Source organism: Gopherus evgoodei, chromosome 12, assembly GCF_007399415.2.
Source record: "Gopherus evgoodei ecotype Sinaloan lineage chromosome 12, rGopEvg1_v1.p, whole genome shotgun sequence".
NCBI classification, from domain to species: domain Eukaryota; kingdom Metazoa; phylum Chordata; order Testudines; family Testudinidae; genus Gopherus; species Gopherus evgoodei.
In genome coordinates this window covers 3,855,036-3,874,426 of record NC_044333.1, presented here as the reverse complement: position 1 = coordinate 3,874,426, position 19,391 = coordinate 3,855,036, and the positions used below count along the sequence as shown (strand labels likewise).

General features: G+C 54.1%; 1 protein-coding gene across 1 annotated transcript in view; it reads right to left on the bottom strand.

The window, feature by feature from the left end:
• Window positions 1-281: 281 nt before the first annotated feature.
• Window positions 282-19,391, bottom strand: part of MTSS2 (MTSS I-BAR domain containing 2) — an 85,966-nt gene continuing 66,856 nt past the window's right edge. Inside the window, 6 exon segments of the mRNA XM_030581874.1 lie at window positions 282-3,177; window positions 5,167-5,332; window positions 5,656-5,832; window positions 8,369-8,443; window positions 13,893-14,103; window positions 15,894-15,991. Coding sequence (XP_030437734.1) covers window positions 2,405-3,177; window positions 5,167-5,332; window positions 5,656-5,832; window positions 8,369-8,443; window positions 13,893-14,103; window positions 15,894-15,991 — 1,500 coding nt within the window. The 3' untranslated portion in view covers window positions 282-2,404.

Sequence of the window (19,391 nt, the reverse complement as noted above, 5' to 3'; positions counted from 1 at the left end):
ATGGGAGTGCACTGGCCTGGTTCTCCCACTGTATTTATCCAACCAACACGGCAAAGCCCTGCTTATAAGTAAGGGAGGTGTATCTATCAGACCAGGTTATGAACAGAACACAGATAGTCATCCCTAAATCTGCCCCCCCCCCCCAATTAATGGGGGGGAGGGATAGCTCAGTGGTTTGAGCACTGGCCTGCTAAACCCAGGGTTGTAAGTTCAATCTTTGAGGGGGCCACCTAGGGATATGGGGCAAAAATTGGTCCTGCTAGTGAAGGCAGGGGACTGGACTCAATGACCTTTCAAGATCCCTTCCAGTTCTAGGAGATTGGTATATCTCCAATTATTATTTTATTATTATTTATTAATGCTTCTGTGGCTCTATTGCCTCTGACTTGAAATCCAGTTAATAGGGGGACAGTGATCATGCCACGGTCTATGGTTTTGCCATTGATTTGTGAGGAAGGATGCAGCACCCCATCAGGATGGCAGGAGTGGGAAAGCAGGTTCCCAGGAACCTAGTGCTGGGAGATGCCAAGAGGCCATGATTATTGGGGCGCTCATGACCATTAGCTCCAGGTGGCCTTGGGCGAAGCAGCATTACATTTACCATCAGAGCTCAATGACGAGGAGCTGTGACCTAGGGCCCCCATGTGTCCCAGTGAGAATTGTGTCCTCAGAGACAGAACTCCAGTGGGGCTCGCGGGCTCTGGCCGCCAGCTCTGCTCACCTTGTAACCACTGAAGCTAATGGGTGTTTTGTAAAAGGAGCAGGTCTCATTCTGCCACCTTTATTCCCACTGAGTAACACCTTCCTGTGTGAGGAGTCAATGGCACTGTGTGTGGAGTAGGTGCGACTGGCTGGGAGTCTGGGAGGGTCGGGGGGAGAATGGCCCCAAGCAAGACCTGAGATTCCCATTCCTCATGGGACGGCATCTTACTGGGAAAGGGATGGTTCAGGGCACCAAGTCCCAGCGGCACAGCCCTGTGTAGCGTAACGCCAGCGATGGGCCTCTCAGCTCCAGGGCCCTTTGCCATGACACATCCACTGGGGCCTGGTGCTGGCCGTCCCGGCCCTGTGCAGCTGAACCACTGATGTCAGCGTGCTGTGTTTGTGCTGATCTGGTGGCTACGACTGTTGTGGTGAGCAGGAGTGAGTGTGGGCAGATGCACTCCTCACCACACTGCAAAACCATGCATACACCCCCAGCTGGGCACACATGCACCCCCCCAGCCTGACACACACTCATGCAAACACCCAGATGGGGACTATACTGCACAAACAGCTTCAGGACACCCAACCCCAGATCCCCTGGGACGCTCGAGAGCACACCGAGCAGAAGCCTGCTGGATTCATAGCTATCTGGCAGCCCCTTTACCCTGTACTTGGGTTACCAGTCCCAGGCTAAGGCCGACTGCGAAGCTGGATGCGGGGAAAAGCAGGCCGGTTCCTTTAAATTACCAGTGCTGCTGTATCTGAGCGCCTGGCACACAGCTGTGGCTGGGCACCCCGACCCCTGCCTTGTCGCTTTATGGCTAGAGACCCACACAAGCAGTCTAACCTCCTGAGAAACACCTGTACCCCATGGCCCCTGGCCTGAAAGCTGGACACGCTGGACAGAGCCAGGGAAGTCCTTCTGCAGCTCAGCTAATTGGGAGGGGAGGAGAGCCTGGCCTTTTGCACATTGCCAAGTTTTCAACAGGAGACTGTGAAGTGCTAGCCCCAAAACCCGGTCCCAGGGGGCACATGTGTGGGGGCAGCTGCTCCCCCAGCAAAGGCCTGTGACACCAAAGCACCTCAGGGTGTGCCAGGAACGCTCTCTACTCCTCTGGTGCTCTGGTAACTCTTTTCACTGCAGCCACGAGGGAGGGAGGAGAGAGGAGGGAGGTGGTCAGATGCTCAGCACAGGACTCCGTGCATCTTCCGTCCAGAGGAAGAGGAGGGAGGTGGCTTGTGGAGGACAGCAGCTAGCGGTCCTTGGCATTGTGTGTGTGTCTATCTGTGTGCGTTCTTTATACTTATTATGTAGCTACTTATTCGAGTCCAGGTTTGTGCCCCCCCAACACACAGTGGGGGTGCCCCCTCTTGTAGCGCTGACTCCTGCTGGCAGCGAGGAGTCTTTAACAGCCAGGAGCAAGGTGTGGGCAGGGGATGGGGAACAAGGAGGGCATGAGAAATGAAATATAAAATAGGCTCCAAAACCAGTTCAGTGCCTCCTAGGCGGCGCCTTGTGAGTCTGTTAGCAAAGACTTTTAATTTCCATTTAAATCTAAATTGGTCTCTAGCTCCATAAAGTGGCTTTGCCTCTGTGATTCTTTACTGGATTGATTTCTCTTCTACGCTCAGCCCGGCCCTGTGTTCGCTCTCTTCCCATGGGGTGCGCTGGGAGGGAGGGGCGGCAGTGGGGGTGTCATCACAATATCCGGGGGGCGGATCTGTCGTTGGTGATGGTTCTGCGCAGGCGCACGCCGCGCCGGATGGCTACCAGCATGTCTTCAGCGGGGGGCTCGCTGGACGCAGCTGGGGGCAGAGTGGGCGTCTCCTCTCCAGGGCCAGGGACAGAGAGAGCGGTGGGGAAGGGGAACTGACCCTCGCCCAGGGCATGGGCACTGGCCACCAGCTCACCAATCTTCTCCACCAGGCTGTGCCGGTTGGCGGCCAGCTGCTGGTCCTCCTCTTCCTCGGCAGAGAGGTGCTGCCCTGGCCCCGGGTACACCGAGATCTCCATGGCGTTGCTGCCCCAGGCTGTGTTGGGGAGGCTCAGCCTCTTGGGCGAGGCTTTGGCGAAGTCCATGGCGTTTGGTGAGGCGTCATCGGTGTAAAACACACACTCTTCACTGCCCACCCGGGTGGGCCCAGTGTAGCCAGGGGAGTCGGGCACCGTGGGGGTCTTCACTGGGACAATAGGAGGCCGGATGGGGATGGGCCCAGCGTTGGAGAGGGTGCGACGCACTGAGGGCTTGGTAGAGGGCGTGCGGCGGATGGTGGCCACGCCGGGGGGGGCGCTGGCCGGCAGGGGGGTCCCGGTGGGCAGCCCGGCGGTGGAGGCAGGACGCTTGGTCTGGATCATGCGGCGGTAGTTCTGGGCGATGTTGCTGTTGCGTGGGATGGTGGAGGATTTGTCAAACTCGCTCTGGCTGTCACACTCCACATCACCGTTCACCGAGTAGCAGTCGTAATCCGAGCCTGGAGGCAACACGCAGCGTCAGCGCGACACAGGCACAACAAACACATGCAACACAATCACCAGCAACGCGCAGCGTCAGTGCGACACACCACCACAACCAACATATACAACACAATCACCAACAACACAGCATCAGTGCGACACAGGCACACCCAATACATTCAACACAATCACCAACACATAGCATCAGTGCGACACAGGCACAACCAACACATGCAACACAATCACCAACAACACGCAGCATCAACGCGACACACCACCACGACCAACACATGCAACACAATCACCAACAACATGCAGCATCAGCGCAACACACCACCGCAACTAACACGTGCAACGCAATCACCAACAATATACAGTGTCAGCACGACACAGGCACAACCACAACAACTAACCCATGCAACACAATCAACACCATCTAGCATTAGCATGGCACAAACACATCACAAAACCGCCAGCAGTAACACAACCACAGCCGCAACATGTGCAACACGACCACCAGCAACACAAATGACATCACATATTATCAGCATGGCGCACACACACCACAACCACACCACTAGCAACAACGCAACCACATGTGCAACACAATCAACACATAACATCAGCATGACACACATAGACACACCACAACCACCACACCACCGTGAGCAGGAACACAACCAGAGCCACAACACAATCAATACATAGCATCAGCATGTCACACACATGCCACAACCACAACATCAGCAGCAACACAACCAGAGCCACAATACATGCAACACAATCACCAACATCAGAATGACACACAAACCACAACCTCCAGCTACAAAACCACCAGCCACAGCATGCACAACACAACCACAAAACATGAACCAGCAAGAGAACCACAACCGCATTACATACACAGAACCACCAGCAACAAAACCATTCCAGACACAATGACCACCAGCAACTCAATGACACCACAGAGCCAAAATGCCGGCACCTATAATCAGCATGATCCAAAATACACATCATCACACATAACACAACCACAACTTCTGATAAAAAACACAATACAAACTTAACAACCAGACTACACGCTATACAATCAAAGCATCACATCACACACCAACAACCACATTACACACAACATAAACATAACACAATGCAGAAATAAGCAAACAAAGCACAACACAAAAATCATACAAAACACACACACACCACTTACAACACAGCCACAACACCCCACCCCACAGTCAAGGGTGCAAATATGCCCAAAGCCCACCCACCACACCATGCAAACACAAGCTGGTGGGCAAACAGAAAAGCACATTTTGCAACAAATGTTGAAAAAGCTGAAGCCATTGTTTCCTCCGGCTTGTGACAAGGAACCGTTATTTATTTATCCAATACCAAGGTCACCAAGCAAACCCCACCTCTGGAGGTTTAAAGAGCAGGTAGGACAAACCCCTATGCGGGCTGGTCTCAGCATACCCGCTGGTCCCTGCCTCTGCGCAGGGGGCTGCACTCTCGAGGTTCCCTCCAGCCCCCCAGTTCTATGAATCTAGAATACGTTTGCAGAACTGGATGTAGAGAATGCCCTGCAGCATGATGGGAGCTCCCGGCTCCCTCCCAGATCCGGCCCCCAGCTCGGCCCCAGCCTGCAGCTCCAGAGCAGCGTCTGATTTATTCTCCCGTTTGATCCCTTCAGAAGGAACCCACAGGGCTGCCCGTGGGGGGGGGGAGTGGGGCAATTTGCCCCAGGCCCCGCAGGGGCCCCCACAAGAATATAGCATTCTATAGTATTGCAACTTTTTTTTATGGAAGGGGCCCCCGAAATTGCTTTGTCCCAGGCCCCCTGAATCCTCTGGGTGGCCCTGGGAACCCACTGGCTCCATCCTGAGATCCCTGCAGCAGTGACCTGGCCATGCGAATGGTGGATCTCAGTGAATCCTGGGATCAGCCCTGGCAGAGCACTTAGCTCCAAGGCCTGGACAGCCCAGCCCCCTTGCCGGCCTGGCTACCTTGAGACGGGATGGTGTCTTCTGAGCAGGACGGAGTAGTGGTCTGGGTGCTGTAGCCACTGGAGTACTGCAGGGAATCCCGGCTGCTCTTCTGGTGTTCGAGGCTCAGGCCGCGGGTGAGCACCATGGCCAGGTCGCTGGCAGCAGGGGACACCTCCTCGCCATGCTGTTGGTGAACCAGTGAGACCCGTCACAATCTGCCTCAGCTCCCAGTCAGAGAAGTTTGCTCCTCTCACCCTGGTCTCTGGGCATGACTGGGAGTCAGGAGCAACTGACATGAATACTGCAAGTCGGGTGGGGGCGATTCCCAGCCAGCGGGTCTGTGCACACGGCCGTCCCCAGCGACGGGGAGGGCAGGGTCTGGCCATCCAGGCCCTCCCAGGGAACCGCAATGGAACTGCGCAGGAGCAGAGCTCGAACCCGGCACTCAGTGCTGTAAACAGTTGCCTTGGTCCCATGTTGCCCTCCCCTCGCTCCTAACAGCTGTACCTTGGCAGCGATGGTAGCTGGGGACATCCTGGGCCTGGGCACGTCTTCTAAGTTAATTCCCGGATACCCCACGCTGGCAGTGCCCAGCTCGGCCTCCCGCAGATGCTCCACACGGTCCTTCCTCCGCTGCAGGGTGCTGACCACCGGCTGGTCGTAAGGACTGGCCTTGGACCAATCCTGCAAAGGCAACGCAGGCCTGGTAAGGCAGGGGGCTCGGCCACAGGGGGACAAAAATGTAGCAACAGATTAGTGAGCATGGAAAGAAAGAGGAGAGTGTGGGGATGGGGGGGAGGGAAGGGTCCTGGTGGTAACTGAGGAATGACTGGCTGGCTGCTTTGGAGTGACCCCTGCAAAACGAGGGAGACCACATTAGCAGAGGCAGCAGCTGTGTGAATCGTCCTGCCGCCGCCCTGGATGGCCAGGCTGCTACGCCAAGGTCTCGCCTCCCTGTATACCAAAGCCTCTCCGCGGCCACATGTAGTGTACAAAGGCTGTGCATGTGCACGCGTGTGTGCGTGTGTCTGTGCGTGTACAGGGAGTCCCGAGGGGGATCTAGCCTGGACCATTCAGCCCAATGCCTAGTAATAACCTCCAGCCACAATCACACCATCATCTGGGCAAGATACCAACCCCTCCCATTCCTTCCACCCTCTTCCCCACTCATCCTTGCCCACCCCTCTTCCTGCCCATCCCCCTCCCCGCCCATCCTTGCCCCTCCCCGTCTGCCCATCCCCCTCCCCGCCCATCCCTCTGCCTGCCCATCCCCCTCCCCGCCCATCCTTGCCCACCCCCCTGCCTGCCCATCCCCCTCCCCACCCATCCTTGCCCATCCCCTTCCCCGCCCAACCCCCTCCCCACCCATCCTTGCCCATCCCCCTGCCTGCCCATCCCCCTCCCCATCCATCCTTGCCCATTGCCCTCCCTGCCCACCCCCTTCCATTTTCCTCCCTGCAAATCCCCACCCATCCCCCTCCCTGTCCACCCCCTTCCATTTTCCTCCCTGCAAATTCCCACCCATCCCCCTACCTGGCCTTTCCCACTGACCCCCACCTATCTCCCTCCCGGCCACATTTCTATCCGTCCTTTGCATTCCTTACCCCATGTCCCATCTGTCCCCACACGCCTGCTCAGCCCCTTGTGTGAGCCCCACTCCTTGGCACCGCACAGCCCCTGTTCCAGCCTCCCGGCAGTCAGTGAAATGACCAGGGCTGGGCCCCTTCAGGGCAGTCCCCAGTGTCCCCCGTGTCTCAGCTTCCCTCTGAGGTTGGCCTATGGAACGGCCTGTGACATCCTGCCAAGGCCAAGCTCAGCCGGGGTGGGAAGAAAGGAGGCATGTGGTGGCTAGAGAAAGGAGGAAGGGGCTGAGAGGGGGGATGGCTGGAAGGAGGGATCCCCCCACCTCCTTGGCAGCAAGTCTCAGAGCCCGGACCTACAGACCTGGGCTGAGGCCCCAGCGCTGACACTAGCTGTGTGGGTGTTTGGCTGGGCTGAAGCCCTGGAGAAGGGGTGGGTTTGTGAGCACCAGCCCGAATGTCTGTACAGCTATTTGCTGGAGCGTCGTGCGAGCCGGGCGGCAGAGTTGGGTTCCAAGACTCGCTGCCGTTGCTCCTGGAAGGCCAATGTGTCCTGGAGCTCTGGGTGGAGCCTGGCCCCCCAGCCCCGCAGGAGCCAGAGAAGACGTGCAGAGAGGATGGCCTGACCCCCAGGCAGCCGAGTGACAGGGCCTGGGCTGGAGACCCCAGGGTAAGGGCTGAGAGGTGACCCACGTGGCAGGCGAGGGGAATGCAGCCCCACTCCCTGTCATATGGGAAGCCATGGGGAGGCCAACTCTGCTGTCACAGCCAAGGAGCACAGAGGGTGAAGACCCCAGGCCAGTGGGCCAAGCAGCGGGTTTGCTGGCCTGGAGCTCCAGGCTGCTCAGTGAGTGCTGGGGTAGCTCAGGGAGCAAGAGAGAGAGACAATAATCAACACTTAACGTGGCTCTGCTCATCCATCCCTGCTGCCTCACTGCCCCACCAGCGCAGCGTCGGAAATACCCAGCACACAGCCAAGACCCATCGTCCGGGCTGCCCTGACACTCAGGTACAGCAAGTACACGTCCCGCTGTTCCACCCGCTGGCCTGCCAGCCTCACCCCGGTTGGGTCAGCGCGGGCAGCATAGCCTGGCCCAGGTCTGGCCTGGGGACGGAGAGCCAGCCCTCCAGACACAAAGCACAGGAGAGTCTCCAGCCAGGGAGGGCCCTGCCCACGGACACGCTGGGAAATACACACCAGGCTCAGGCTTCTTCGGGAGCTTCCGTCAGTCCTGGCCACATGAGCTACATTCATAGGTTTCAGCTGAAACACAGCAAGAAACCAGTGGTGAAGAAAACCCTGCGCTCACCTGCGTGCCATGTCCCCCCAAGCCTGGGAGCTGAGCAGCATGGCGGGCGGGGGGAGGGAAGCCAGATGCACGCCAGGGCTTCAGAGCCGTGACAAAGCACAAAGCCAGCCAGGGCAGCCCAGGGGTGGAGATGGAGGGGGAGATTAATGGGATGGGAGGGGTGCGTCTCCCAAGAGCCCCACAGATGCCCTGGGGATCTGCATGGGAAACGTAGCCCCCGTGAGGTGAGAGACAGAGCGAGGCAGAGGGACAAAGAGAGGGGGACATTGCTGATGAAGGCTTCACCTTTTCACCGCCTGAGCACGCCCCTGCGGTAGAGCTAGAACTAACCGAGGTGGGGGAGCTGCATTCACTAACTGATTGGCAGGTTTCCGAGGCCTCGGAAGATGCGGAGCTGGAGGACTTCTGCCATGCCCAGAGTCCGGCAGCAGGAGCGGCAAACAAACACACAGAGAAGGAAGACAATAAACTGGTTACAAAGCCAAAGGCATGCGGCAGGAGAGGAGAAAAACGCCACCCCCAAGCCCGAAAGCGTCTCGACCAGCCCCACAGCCAGCAGCGCAGACACAGCTAGAGTGCCCTGCAAGTGTTAGGTACAGACAGCCAGCCTAGAGGCACATGCGCACACCCCCTTCCCTGTACTTACACACAACCATGCACACATACCCTCCTTCCTTGTACATACATACATACATACATACATACACACACACACAGACACACGCACACATACCCTCCTTCCCTGTACATATGTACACACACACAGACCCTCTTTCCCTCTGTACACCACACACACATATCCCCCTTCTCTGTATGTGCACACACACACACACACACACACACACACAAATCCTCCTTCCCCGTACATACATACAAACACACTCTCCTTCCACATGTACGCGCACACACACATCCTCCTTCCCTGTATGTACATATATACACACATACCCTCCTTCCCTCTGTACACGTGCGCACACACACACACACTAACATCATAGAAGCATAGAATATCAGGGTTGGAAGGGACCTCAGGAGGTCATCTAGTCCAACCCCCTGCTCAAAGCAGGACCAACCCCAACTAAATCATCCCAGCCAGGGCTTGGTCAAGCCTGACTTTAAAAACCTCTAAGGAAGGAGATTCCACCACCTCCCTAGGGAACCCATTCCAGTGCTTCACCCCCCTCCTAGTGAAAAAGTTTTTCCTAATAGCCAACCTAAACCTCCCCCACTGCAACTTGAGACCATTACTCCTTGTTCTGTCACCTGCTACCACTGAGAACAGCCTAGATCCATCCTCTTTGGAACCCCCTTTCAGGTAGTTGAAAGCAGCTGTCAAATCCCTGCTCATTCTTCTCTTCTGCAGACTAAACAATCCCAGTTCCCTCAGCCTCTCCTCATAAGTCATGTGCTCCAGCCCCCTAATCATTTTTGTTGCCCACCACTGGACTCTTTCCAATTTTTCCACATCCTTCTTGTAGTGTGGGCCCAAAACTGGACACAGTACTCCAGATGAGGCCTCACCAACACCGAACAGAGGGGAATAATCACGTCCCTCGATCTGCTGGCAATACCCCTACTTATACAGCCCAAAATGCCGTTAGCCTTCTTGGCAACAAGGGCACACTGTCAACTCATATCCAGCTTCTCGTCCACTGTAACCCCCCTTTTCTGCAGAACTGCTGCCTAGTCATTCGGTTCCTAGTCTGTTACAGTGAATGGGATTCTTGCGTCCTAAGTGAAGGACTCCGCACTTGTCCTTGTTGAATCTCATCAGATTTCTTTTGGTCCAATCTTCCAATTTGTCTAGGTCCCTCTGTATCCTATCCCTACCCTCCAGCGTATCTACCATTCCTCACACTTTAGTGTCATCCACAAATTTACTGAGAGTGCAGTCCATGCCCTCCTCCAGATCATTAATGAAGATATTGAACAAAACCAGCCCCAGGACTGACCCTTGGGGCACTCCGCTTGAAACCGGATGCCAACTAGACATGGAGCCGTTGATCACTACCCGTTGAGACCGATGATCTAGCCAGCTTTCTATCGACCTTATAGTCCATTCATCCAGTCCAAACTTGCTGGCAAGAATACTGTGGGAGACCGTATCTAAAGCTTTGCTAAGGTCAAGGAATAGAGCCAGTTATCTCCTCATAGAAGGCAATGAGCTTAGTCAGGCATGACTTGCCCTGGGTGAATCCATGCTGACTGTTCCTGATCACTTTCCTCTCCTCTAAGTGCTTCAGAATTGATTCCTTGAGGACCTGCTCCATGATTTTTCCAGGGACTGAGGTGAGGCTGACTGGCCTGTAGTTCCCCGGATCCTCCTTCTTCCCTTTTTTAAAGATGGGCACTACATTAGCCTTTTTCCAGTCATCCGAGACCTCCCCTGTTCGCCATGAGTTTTCAAAGATAATGGCCAATGGCTCTGCAATCACATCTGCCAACTCCTTTAGCACCCTCAGATGCAGCGCATCCGGCCCCATGGACTTGTGCTTGTCCAGCTTTTCTAAATAGTCCTGAACCCCTTCTTTCTCCACAGAGAGCTGGTCACCTCCTCCCCATACTGTGCTGCCCAGTGCAGCAGTCTGGGAGCTGATCTTGTTTGTGAAGACAGAGACAAAAAAATCATTGAGTACATTAGCTTTTTCCACATCCTCTGTCACTAGGTTGCCTCCCCCATTCAGTATGGGGCCCACACTTTCCTGTACGTATGTATGTATGTGTACACACACGCATGCGCGCACACACACACACACACACACACACTCCTTCCTTGTACGTACATATACACAAACACGCTCCTTTCCTGTGTACACACACCCACACACACCCTCCTTTCCTGTACGTACGTGTACACACACCCTCTCCTTCCCTGTGTACACACACAAACCCTCCTTCTCCCCATATGTACGTACACACACACACACACACACACACACTCTCCTTCCCTGTCTATACACGCACACGCGAACACATACACACACACACACACACATCCTCTTTCCCTCTAGGTACGTACACTCACACTCCTTCCCTATGTACACACACACACTCACACATATTCTCCTTCCCTGTATGTACGTACACAAACGCACTCCTCTTTCCCTGTACACACACACACCCCCTCTATCCCTGTACGTACATATACCGACACTCTTTCCTGCCGTGTATTCACACACATGCACACACACTCCCTGTGTATGTACACATGTACATGCTCACTGCTTACGCACCCCCACCACCATATGTCATACACCCAACACACACAGATATAAACACCATAAATATACTCCTGCACACGTACCCAACCACACTCTATATACACTTCTCAGACAGGTACACCCTCCATGCACCATCCACACACACCCATGCCATCCCCACACAATCATACAGTACAACCCCCGCCTCCCTCCATTTACCCATCGAATACCACAGCGGATACACACAGGCCCTGCACATATCACACTCCTCATCCCTGACACAGACAACACACCATATGCACCACCCCATACCCGGTTGCTGCATCACACCCAGACCAAGGCACAACGACACAGTCACAGCATTGGCTGAGGGGTGTGTGTGGTGCAGGGGCTGCAGTCTCTTTCTGAGGAGCCTCTCCTGCTGCCCTCTCACAGGAGGGAGGGACAGAGCTGCCGCTCCAGACTCCACCCTGAGAGCCCACACTGGGGAGTGTACCCTGCTCTGACTGGCCTCCAGCTCCTTCTCCAGGGGACAGAAATCGAGTGTGGGGTGCTGTGCCCTACCCTCTCCCCAGCTTCAGCTGCCTTCCCTCTGGGCTTGCCTAGGATTCCCGAGGGACAGCCCTGGCATTGCCTGCCGCACTGGCCCTGCCCTGGCTGAGAGCAGACTCGCGGAAAGGACGATGGGCAGGTCCCCTACCCCTACCGTAGTGGGGGTGGAACCTGCTTCTGTCTTGTTCACGCAGGCGGTGTCCAACCCCCAGCCGGACCAGCAGGAAAGCTGCACAGTGTTAGTGAGACTGGCTTAGCGCATTCACATTACACGGTACCGCCCAGTTCTGAGCTCAGACACACCCAGCTGGGTTAGAGCCAGAGCCAGGGGCATGAGCAGCTGTCTGAGATGTGTGTGCAGCCTGCGGGCGCCGTGCCCTTTGCCCAAAGTGTCCCCGATCATCCTGCAGGAGCCACGTCACTGCCAAGCCAGGGCAAGCAGAGAGCGAGCCAACCACCACATGTGGAAACTCAGCACAACGCCAACCCTGGCTGACCTAGCAGGGCCAGCTCTGCAATGTGGGCCTCGTGCTGCTGATAACATGCACTGCCCTTAGCACGCTTTGCACACCTACCATGCCCAAGCAATCCAAGCGCCGGGGCTGCCTGTTCAGTGCTACAGACTGAGGGCTTCTGGCTTTCACACTTCAGACTTGAAAAATTAGAAGGAGGGTAACTACTGGCAAATAAACTGAGTGGAGAGCAAGCCCAGCTTCCTAGGGGCTGCTCCTGAAGCCAGCAGCCCCAGGTGAAGCTGCTGATGGGCAGGGAAGAGAGCAGGAGCTATGCTACACCCGAATCCCGTGCACCACTGGAATTCCATGCCCAGAACCCGGAGCCTGAAGGCACAGCAGGGGCAGTTGCCTAAGCCATCTCATCCCTCCCTGATGCCGGCTCTTCTGAGTCCTTTGCAGTTCCATGCTAAAGGCAGGATGCCTGTGGCATGGGTCACTCTGAATATTTCAGGGCATGTCATGGTGAAGTATGGGTCCTCTCCAGAAAATGTCATTCCAGGGCTCCAGGCTTCCCATCTCTCCCTGATGCAGACAGAAAGTGCTCAGCTTAACAGTAAAAAGATGTTTCTTGTCTACATCCAAATTTGCACTGGGGTAGTTAAATCAGTTGAAACCCACGTGTACACTCTTATTCCGGATTAATGGTGGTTTATTTAGGTTAGTCTTAAATTTGTTTCTAGGTGACTGACTTCTGCTGACTAGAAATAAGCCATGTTCCAACCAAAACAAGAGCGTCCACACAGCCCTTGGCACCTATGTCAGTTTAAATTTATACCCGAGGCCAACATGGTACAACTGCCCTACTGCCCTGCCCTGCTGAGTCACCCTGGGCTGGGACTCGGCTCGGCCATGTCCTCAGCAATACAAGCTGCCCGTGGCTGGGAGGCGTTCTGGGGACGGTGCAGAAACCCAGCCGCTCTCTCAGGCCCAGTGCCAAGGGCTCGTGTCTGCCACTAAGGTGAGCAGGTCGGCCTGGGGCACACAGGGAATAAGGGGCCACGTTTTCTGACTCTAATGCAAGTGTGATTCTGTCTATTTCCCCTCCCATGGCGCCTGAGATTGTATGGCAGTGGTTTCTCCCCTAAATCTCCTTACTGGGCTTCAAACGGCTTGTTCAGCCAGCTGGCACGAGAGGCACTGGGGTCAAGAGACCGCACAGAAATCTGCCCAGTTATCTCGCATGGATTCACTGCCATGCTGTGAGCTTCCACCTCCTGGCGCTGGACAACCCCTCCCTAGTGGGAACCGGGTCAATGTGAATTAAAGCCATGTCCCCACCTCATCTGCATTAACCCTCACTGTGCCCGAGGCGGTCGGCGAATGTTCCCCTCTCTGGCAGATGGGGAACCTCAGGCACTGACCAGTGGGCGCAGCTTGCCCTGGATTATATGGCAAATCGGTGGCAGAGGCAGGATTAGAAGCCAAGAGTCTTGGGGTCCCTGTGCTCTACTCACTACCACCCACTGCTTCGCTCAGGAGGCTTGAGCACATGTGATCTGACATGGATCTCTGAAACAGTGACTTTCCCTCTCTTTTTAAAAGGGTGTGTGGAATCCAGAGGGCATTCACTCACCATGGCCCCCTTACCTGACTGGTGATGTCAGATGGCATCGGCGAAGGCGGCTTGGAGTATGTGGCATCCTGGGAGATGAAGCCAGAGTCATGGGAGGAGACGCTGGACAGGCGGGTGTTGGCGTTCACCGGCTGCGCCAGGCTGTGGTAGCGATAGGTGGAACCTGGTGAGTATGTTTGGGACGCGCCGGACCAAGTGGTGCCACCCTTTGTACTGTTAACACTGCTGGGGGGCGGTGGGATGAGAGGGAGGAGGGGTGGCAATCAGGAGAGAGATGCATGTTGTCAGGGTGAGAGGGGTTACGAGGAGGGCAAAGGAAGGAAAAGACAGTTTCAGACAAAGGTCCGCCACACAGATTTATACACGACAGGACTAGAGTTACAGACCAGGGGGGTGGCAGGGGCGGGAGGGAGGGTGAGGGGCAGGAAGAGGGGTGCACTCCTGCATTTCCGTCTCTGGGGCAGGCCCAGTTTCTGCCCCCATGCAGCATGCACTCTCCAGCACACACTCATTCTGTGGGTCCCCCGACCCACTGGCCCCTCTCTAGCCCTGGCTGCACCAAAGCACATTCTGGGGTGAAGGGAAAGAGCCAGCAATGGAGGTGCTATGGAAGGCCAGCGGCTCAGTTCAGATGTGCACCCACAACAGCTGGGGAGCTGTTCGTCCCTAGATCTCACAGCACCTCCCCAGAGGAGCCTAGATCTTCTCTAGGAATTATTTTGGGGAAGTTCTGTGCACTGTGCTCTAAAGGCGGCCAGAACAGGTGAGCACAAGGGTCACTTCTGGCCTTAGAATCTATGAATGAAAAGGTGGGTCAGTATCGTTACCCCCACGTTTACAGATGGGGAAACTGAGGCAGAGGGACACACCCATGGCCAAAGACTCTCTTAAAGCACAAACAAAGTATCTGTGCAAACTGGCAGGGGTGCTATGGGCCCAGGAGACTTCATCTCCTCCTCAGCAACCCTTGAGCACTCCCTTAGTGTGTGATGGTGCCTGGGAGAGCTGGTGCTCCTGTGATGTACCCAGCCTGGCTCCATTCCAGTACATGATTATAAAGACTTGAGTATTGACCAGAATTGGCCCTCAAAGCTGCAGGATCGGGGATCACCGCTGGCAGGCCTCTCACACTTGCCTCTCTACATTCTGCAGCGCCACGGGAAATCTTGCAAGCTGTTTCAGACACGTTTTTAAAATGCAGGTTTTCACTAAGTATTAAGATGAGTAAGATGCTGGGTGCCCGGGAGCCCTGTGGAGGCTGACTGGGAATTCAGCTCCATTTATTGGGTGTCTATCTCTAGGTTCCAGGGCCAGCTGATGGGGCCAGTTCACGTCTGGCAGAGTGATCGCTTCAGGCTGTTGGCAAACATCTCTGAGTGGGTGACACTCAGGTCATGTTTTCAAGCTTTTCTTTGCAACCACCAGGGCAGGAAGCAGTCACTTTTAAGAAAGCTGAGATTCTGGATCCCAATTTGGTGGCAAAGGGGGAATTCCAGGGCAATTCCTAGCCCACAGGATGGCGGAATACATGGGGCCTGACCCGTATACTTCTGATAAAGGCTCAAAGCCTTGCAGGTGTGTGAGTGAGTCGGGTCCAATCATATACTCCAGGAGGGAGAGAAGAGGTGGACAGTTCAATTAACCATTCTTCGACGCCAAGTGTTCCACAAATTCTCCCTCCACCGGGGCCCTTCCTATTGTATTAAGATTCTCACATAAGCAACTCCTCTGGGGTTACACAAGCACGGTCTGGGCACGGAAAGCATTGATTGTGAAAAGCAGTTCATCTGACAGAGGATTAAGCCGCATGCCACAGATACGGATCTAGGCTAACCCTCAGTGCAATGCTTTGATGATCAATTAGCATCTGATCCACAGGGAGTCTTGGGGACACTTATTAGCGTTACCAGCTGAGCACTCAAGCACTTATACAATGAGGTTGTGAGTATTAAAGCAGAAACTCCTTCGTCCCAATCCCAGGTGTGTGTGAGGTCCCCTGTACACTCTGTACATACCTGCACATGCTGGACTTGCGGGAGCCAGAGCTGCTGGGGGAGGATGGAGGAGTCTGGTAGGACCAGCTGTAGTCAGAGCCTTTCAGGTCTTTGATTACCTGCAGGAGGAAGGAGCCCGGCCACGTTAGCCTTGTAGCTTATCAAAGAGCAGGCAAAGGGGCGACTCACTCGCTGTCTGTAAGTACCTCCATGGGGAACAAATATGGAATACTGGCCTCTTCGTCTAGCAGGGAAAGGCCACACATGATCCAATGGCTGGAAGTTGAAACTAGACAAACTGAGCCTGGAAACATGGCATTACAGGTCTAACAGGGAGGGTAATTAGGCACGGAAACAACTTCCCAAGGGTCACGTGGAGTCTCCATCACTGGCCACTTGTCAGTCCCAATGGGCTGTTTCTCTCAAAGCTCCACTCTGGGAATGATTGTGGGTCTGGCCTCTGGCCCCTTCCATGCACGAGGTCAGTGTGACACTCTGCATTCAGGGGAATACCCTGCTCCCCATGTTCATCCTTATAATAGGGTTGTGCGGTATCCAATGCAAAGTTGGTCATGTCAGGTGTCTTCAGAAGGCTCATGATGTACTGAGGATTGTTCTTATAGTGATGTCATAGTGAGGTTATAGGTTGTAATTTCATGTATATAGTTATGAGGCAGCAAATATGCCCTCGTGGCTTAAAACAAGCCCAGGCAAAGCTCTCCAGGATCAGAGGGGCAGTTCACACCTCATCAGGGCATGGACGGGACAAACCCAGCCCAGCCTCAGTAAAGCAGTGTCTATGGGATAAAAATGCAAAGACTGGGGATGAGATGGCTCTTAGAGCTGATGTCTTTGAACAGACTCAGGCATCTACTGAGGGCAGGCCACAGAGAGAGGGGTTTAAAGCTGGTGGGATGGGAAGATCCCGTTTTATCCCTAGAAAGAGGGAGAGTGGCTGGGAGGCTGGGTACTCACCTCCCCAAAACCATTCCTCTAACCCCCGTGCCAAACCTCCTGTGAAAGCAGAAGAGCCCCAAAGGTGCTATTGGTGTAATTCCACTGATCACCTGAGGAATAAATGCCCTGTGCTAGGAGGAAGCAGGCAACCAATAGCTCATGTCAGTTCTGCTGTCCTCAACACAGAACCCCCCAAGCAATTGAAACCTATCATATTGGTTTTATGAGATTAGCCTCTGCAGAACCAGACATCGAGTATGTTAAGCTTGTTGTAATTAATGGCAGGGAGGACTTGGGGCAGAGGGATACAGGGGCCCAGATCTCTCTGGTTAAGCAGCGAGTGAAACCTGCTTTCGACTACCCCCACAATCTCTGCCATTTGGCCAGGTAACTTGTGACCCAGGTTTTGAGAAGGATCTGTGTACCTGACCTCCAGGGGGGCAGTCACATAGCTGACTTCTCAGGGACAGAGAAATGGGGGCAGAGGGTACCCTAATCCAGGTCCCAGTTTTTCAGGATGCTATTTCTGAGAAGTTTTTGGAAAGTAATGGTGTCTCTTTAAATGAGGATGCAGCTCCAATGCCTGTGACAACAGAGGAGTTGAGAGCAGGAAGTTGCCAGGTGGTAGTTTGTGAGAAAACAAATGGCCCAGCTGACAGCCAATGTGCAGGATCCCCCAGAACACATATCTTGCCAGATCCTGAGGCACTAAAATTCCAGAAACATGATTAAATTAAGAGTCCACACAGAGGGGAGCACTGGAGGGAAACAAAAGCCAGTGACTGATTACAGGAACTCCTCACTTAAAGTCATCCTGGTTAAAGTTGTTTCATTGTTTCGTTGCTGATCAGTTATGGATCATGCTCGTTTAAAGTTGTGTAATGCTCCCTTCTAACATCGTTTGGCAGCCTCCTGCTTTGTCCATTGCTTGCAGGAAGAGCAGCCCGTTGCAGCCAGCTGGTGGGGACTTGGAACCAGGGTGGACTGGCAGCCCCCCATCAGCTCCCCCCTCCCCTAAGTTCCCTCTACAGCAGCTGCCTGCAATTCAGCTGTGTCCCTCCCCTCACTGCCATGTGCTGCTCCTGCCCTCTGCCTTGGAGCTGCTCCCTGAGACTCCTGCTTGCTGGGGGGGGGGGAAGGGGAGGAAGAGGGAAGCTAATGTCAGGGTGTCCCCCACCCCCCTGCTCCTGCACCCCGCTTACCCCATCTTCCCTTGAGCAGGGGGGACAGACCAGGACTCAGGACGGAGGGAGCTTGCAGCAGCTGTCTATCAGCAAGCTGATCTAATTAACAAGGCAGTGTACTTAAGGGAAATGCGCATATCTCCCTCCATTCCTGCTGCCTTGTGCAGAGAGAGAGAGTTAACCCTTGAGGGATCAGCCAATTGCTAGTTCATAAATTAGCAGTAAGGCATTCCCTGGGAAATATCCCACCCTCTGACTCTTCCACCTCAACCAAGCTTCACAATCGTCATCACTGTGTACTAGTATTAAATTGTTTGTTTAAAAATGTGTGTGTGTGTGTGTGTGTGTGTGTGTGTGTGTGTGTGTGTAAAATATAGTCTTTTGTCTGGTGCAAAAAATTTCCCTGGAACCTAACCCCCTCATTTACATTAATTCGTATGGGGAAATTGGATTCGCTTAACATTGTTTTGCTTAAAGTCGCATTTTTCAGGAACAGAATTACAATGTTAAGTGAGGAGTTACTGTACATACCAATTTCTTTGTTAAATTGATGAACTGATATAAGCTTGTGGTGTCCAGCAGGCATAACTGGACACTGCAAGACGGAGGTTCCTAGGGTTGTGTCTGGGACCGGAGATATTGGCTAGTGTCATTTGGTTGCACAATCCAAGGAACAGCTTACATGCCAGAGGCTGCGCGCGAACAGCCCAGGAGTGGGGGTTCTCACAGCAGAGCAGGGTAAGGCTGGCTACCAGAGTCAAGGATAGGGGTGACCTAGCAGATCACCGGTCCAGATAACACCAGGGGAACATCACAGTCAGGCTAGGTCAGTGGTTCCCAAACTAGGGTTCGCGAAATGTATCAGGGGGTTCTCAGAAAAAATTCTGTAATGGTGGACAGAACCTTCCCTAGAAACTCTGGGTGCGGGGAGCCCCATGACCATGAATTCCTGGCAGAACAGGTTTAAGCTTTGTTATAGTCCTGCATTGTTTTCCTGGACTGCTCAAGACTCCAATGCTTGTGGGAGGAACTCTTTAATTGAGTTGGAGCCTTAAATACCTTCCCGCTGTTTCACGGCTGGTACTCCTTGATGAAACATGTAGGAGGCTTAATCCAAGTGATATGAGCTACATAAGTGAAATCTTGGAAGAGTGTTGCCATTTTCATAATGTAATAAAATTAATACTGAAATGATAAATAATAATGTAATATCAAATAGTGTGTAATAAGCATGTAATTAAAAAAATCATTTCCAAGATCACTGCTTCTATCATTTATGCTCAGGTAAGGGAGAAAATCCCTGGAGATATTCATTTTTAGGAGGGAGTGTGACGAACTGGGAAAGTTCTTAATGTTTTCTCGGAGTACTGTGTTGGTG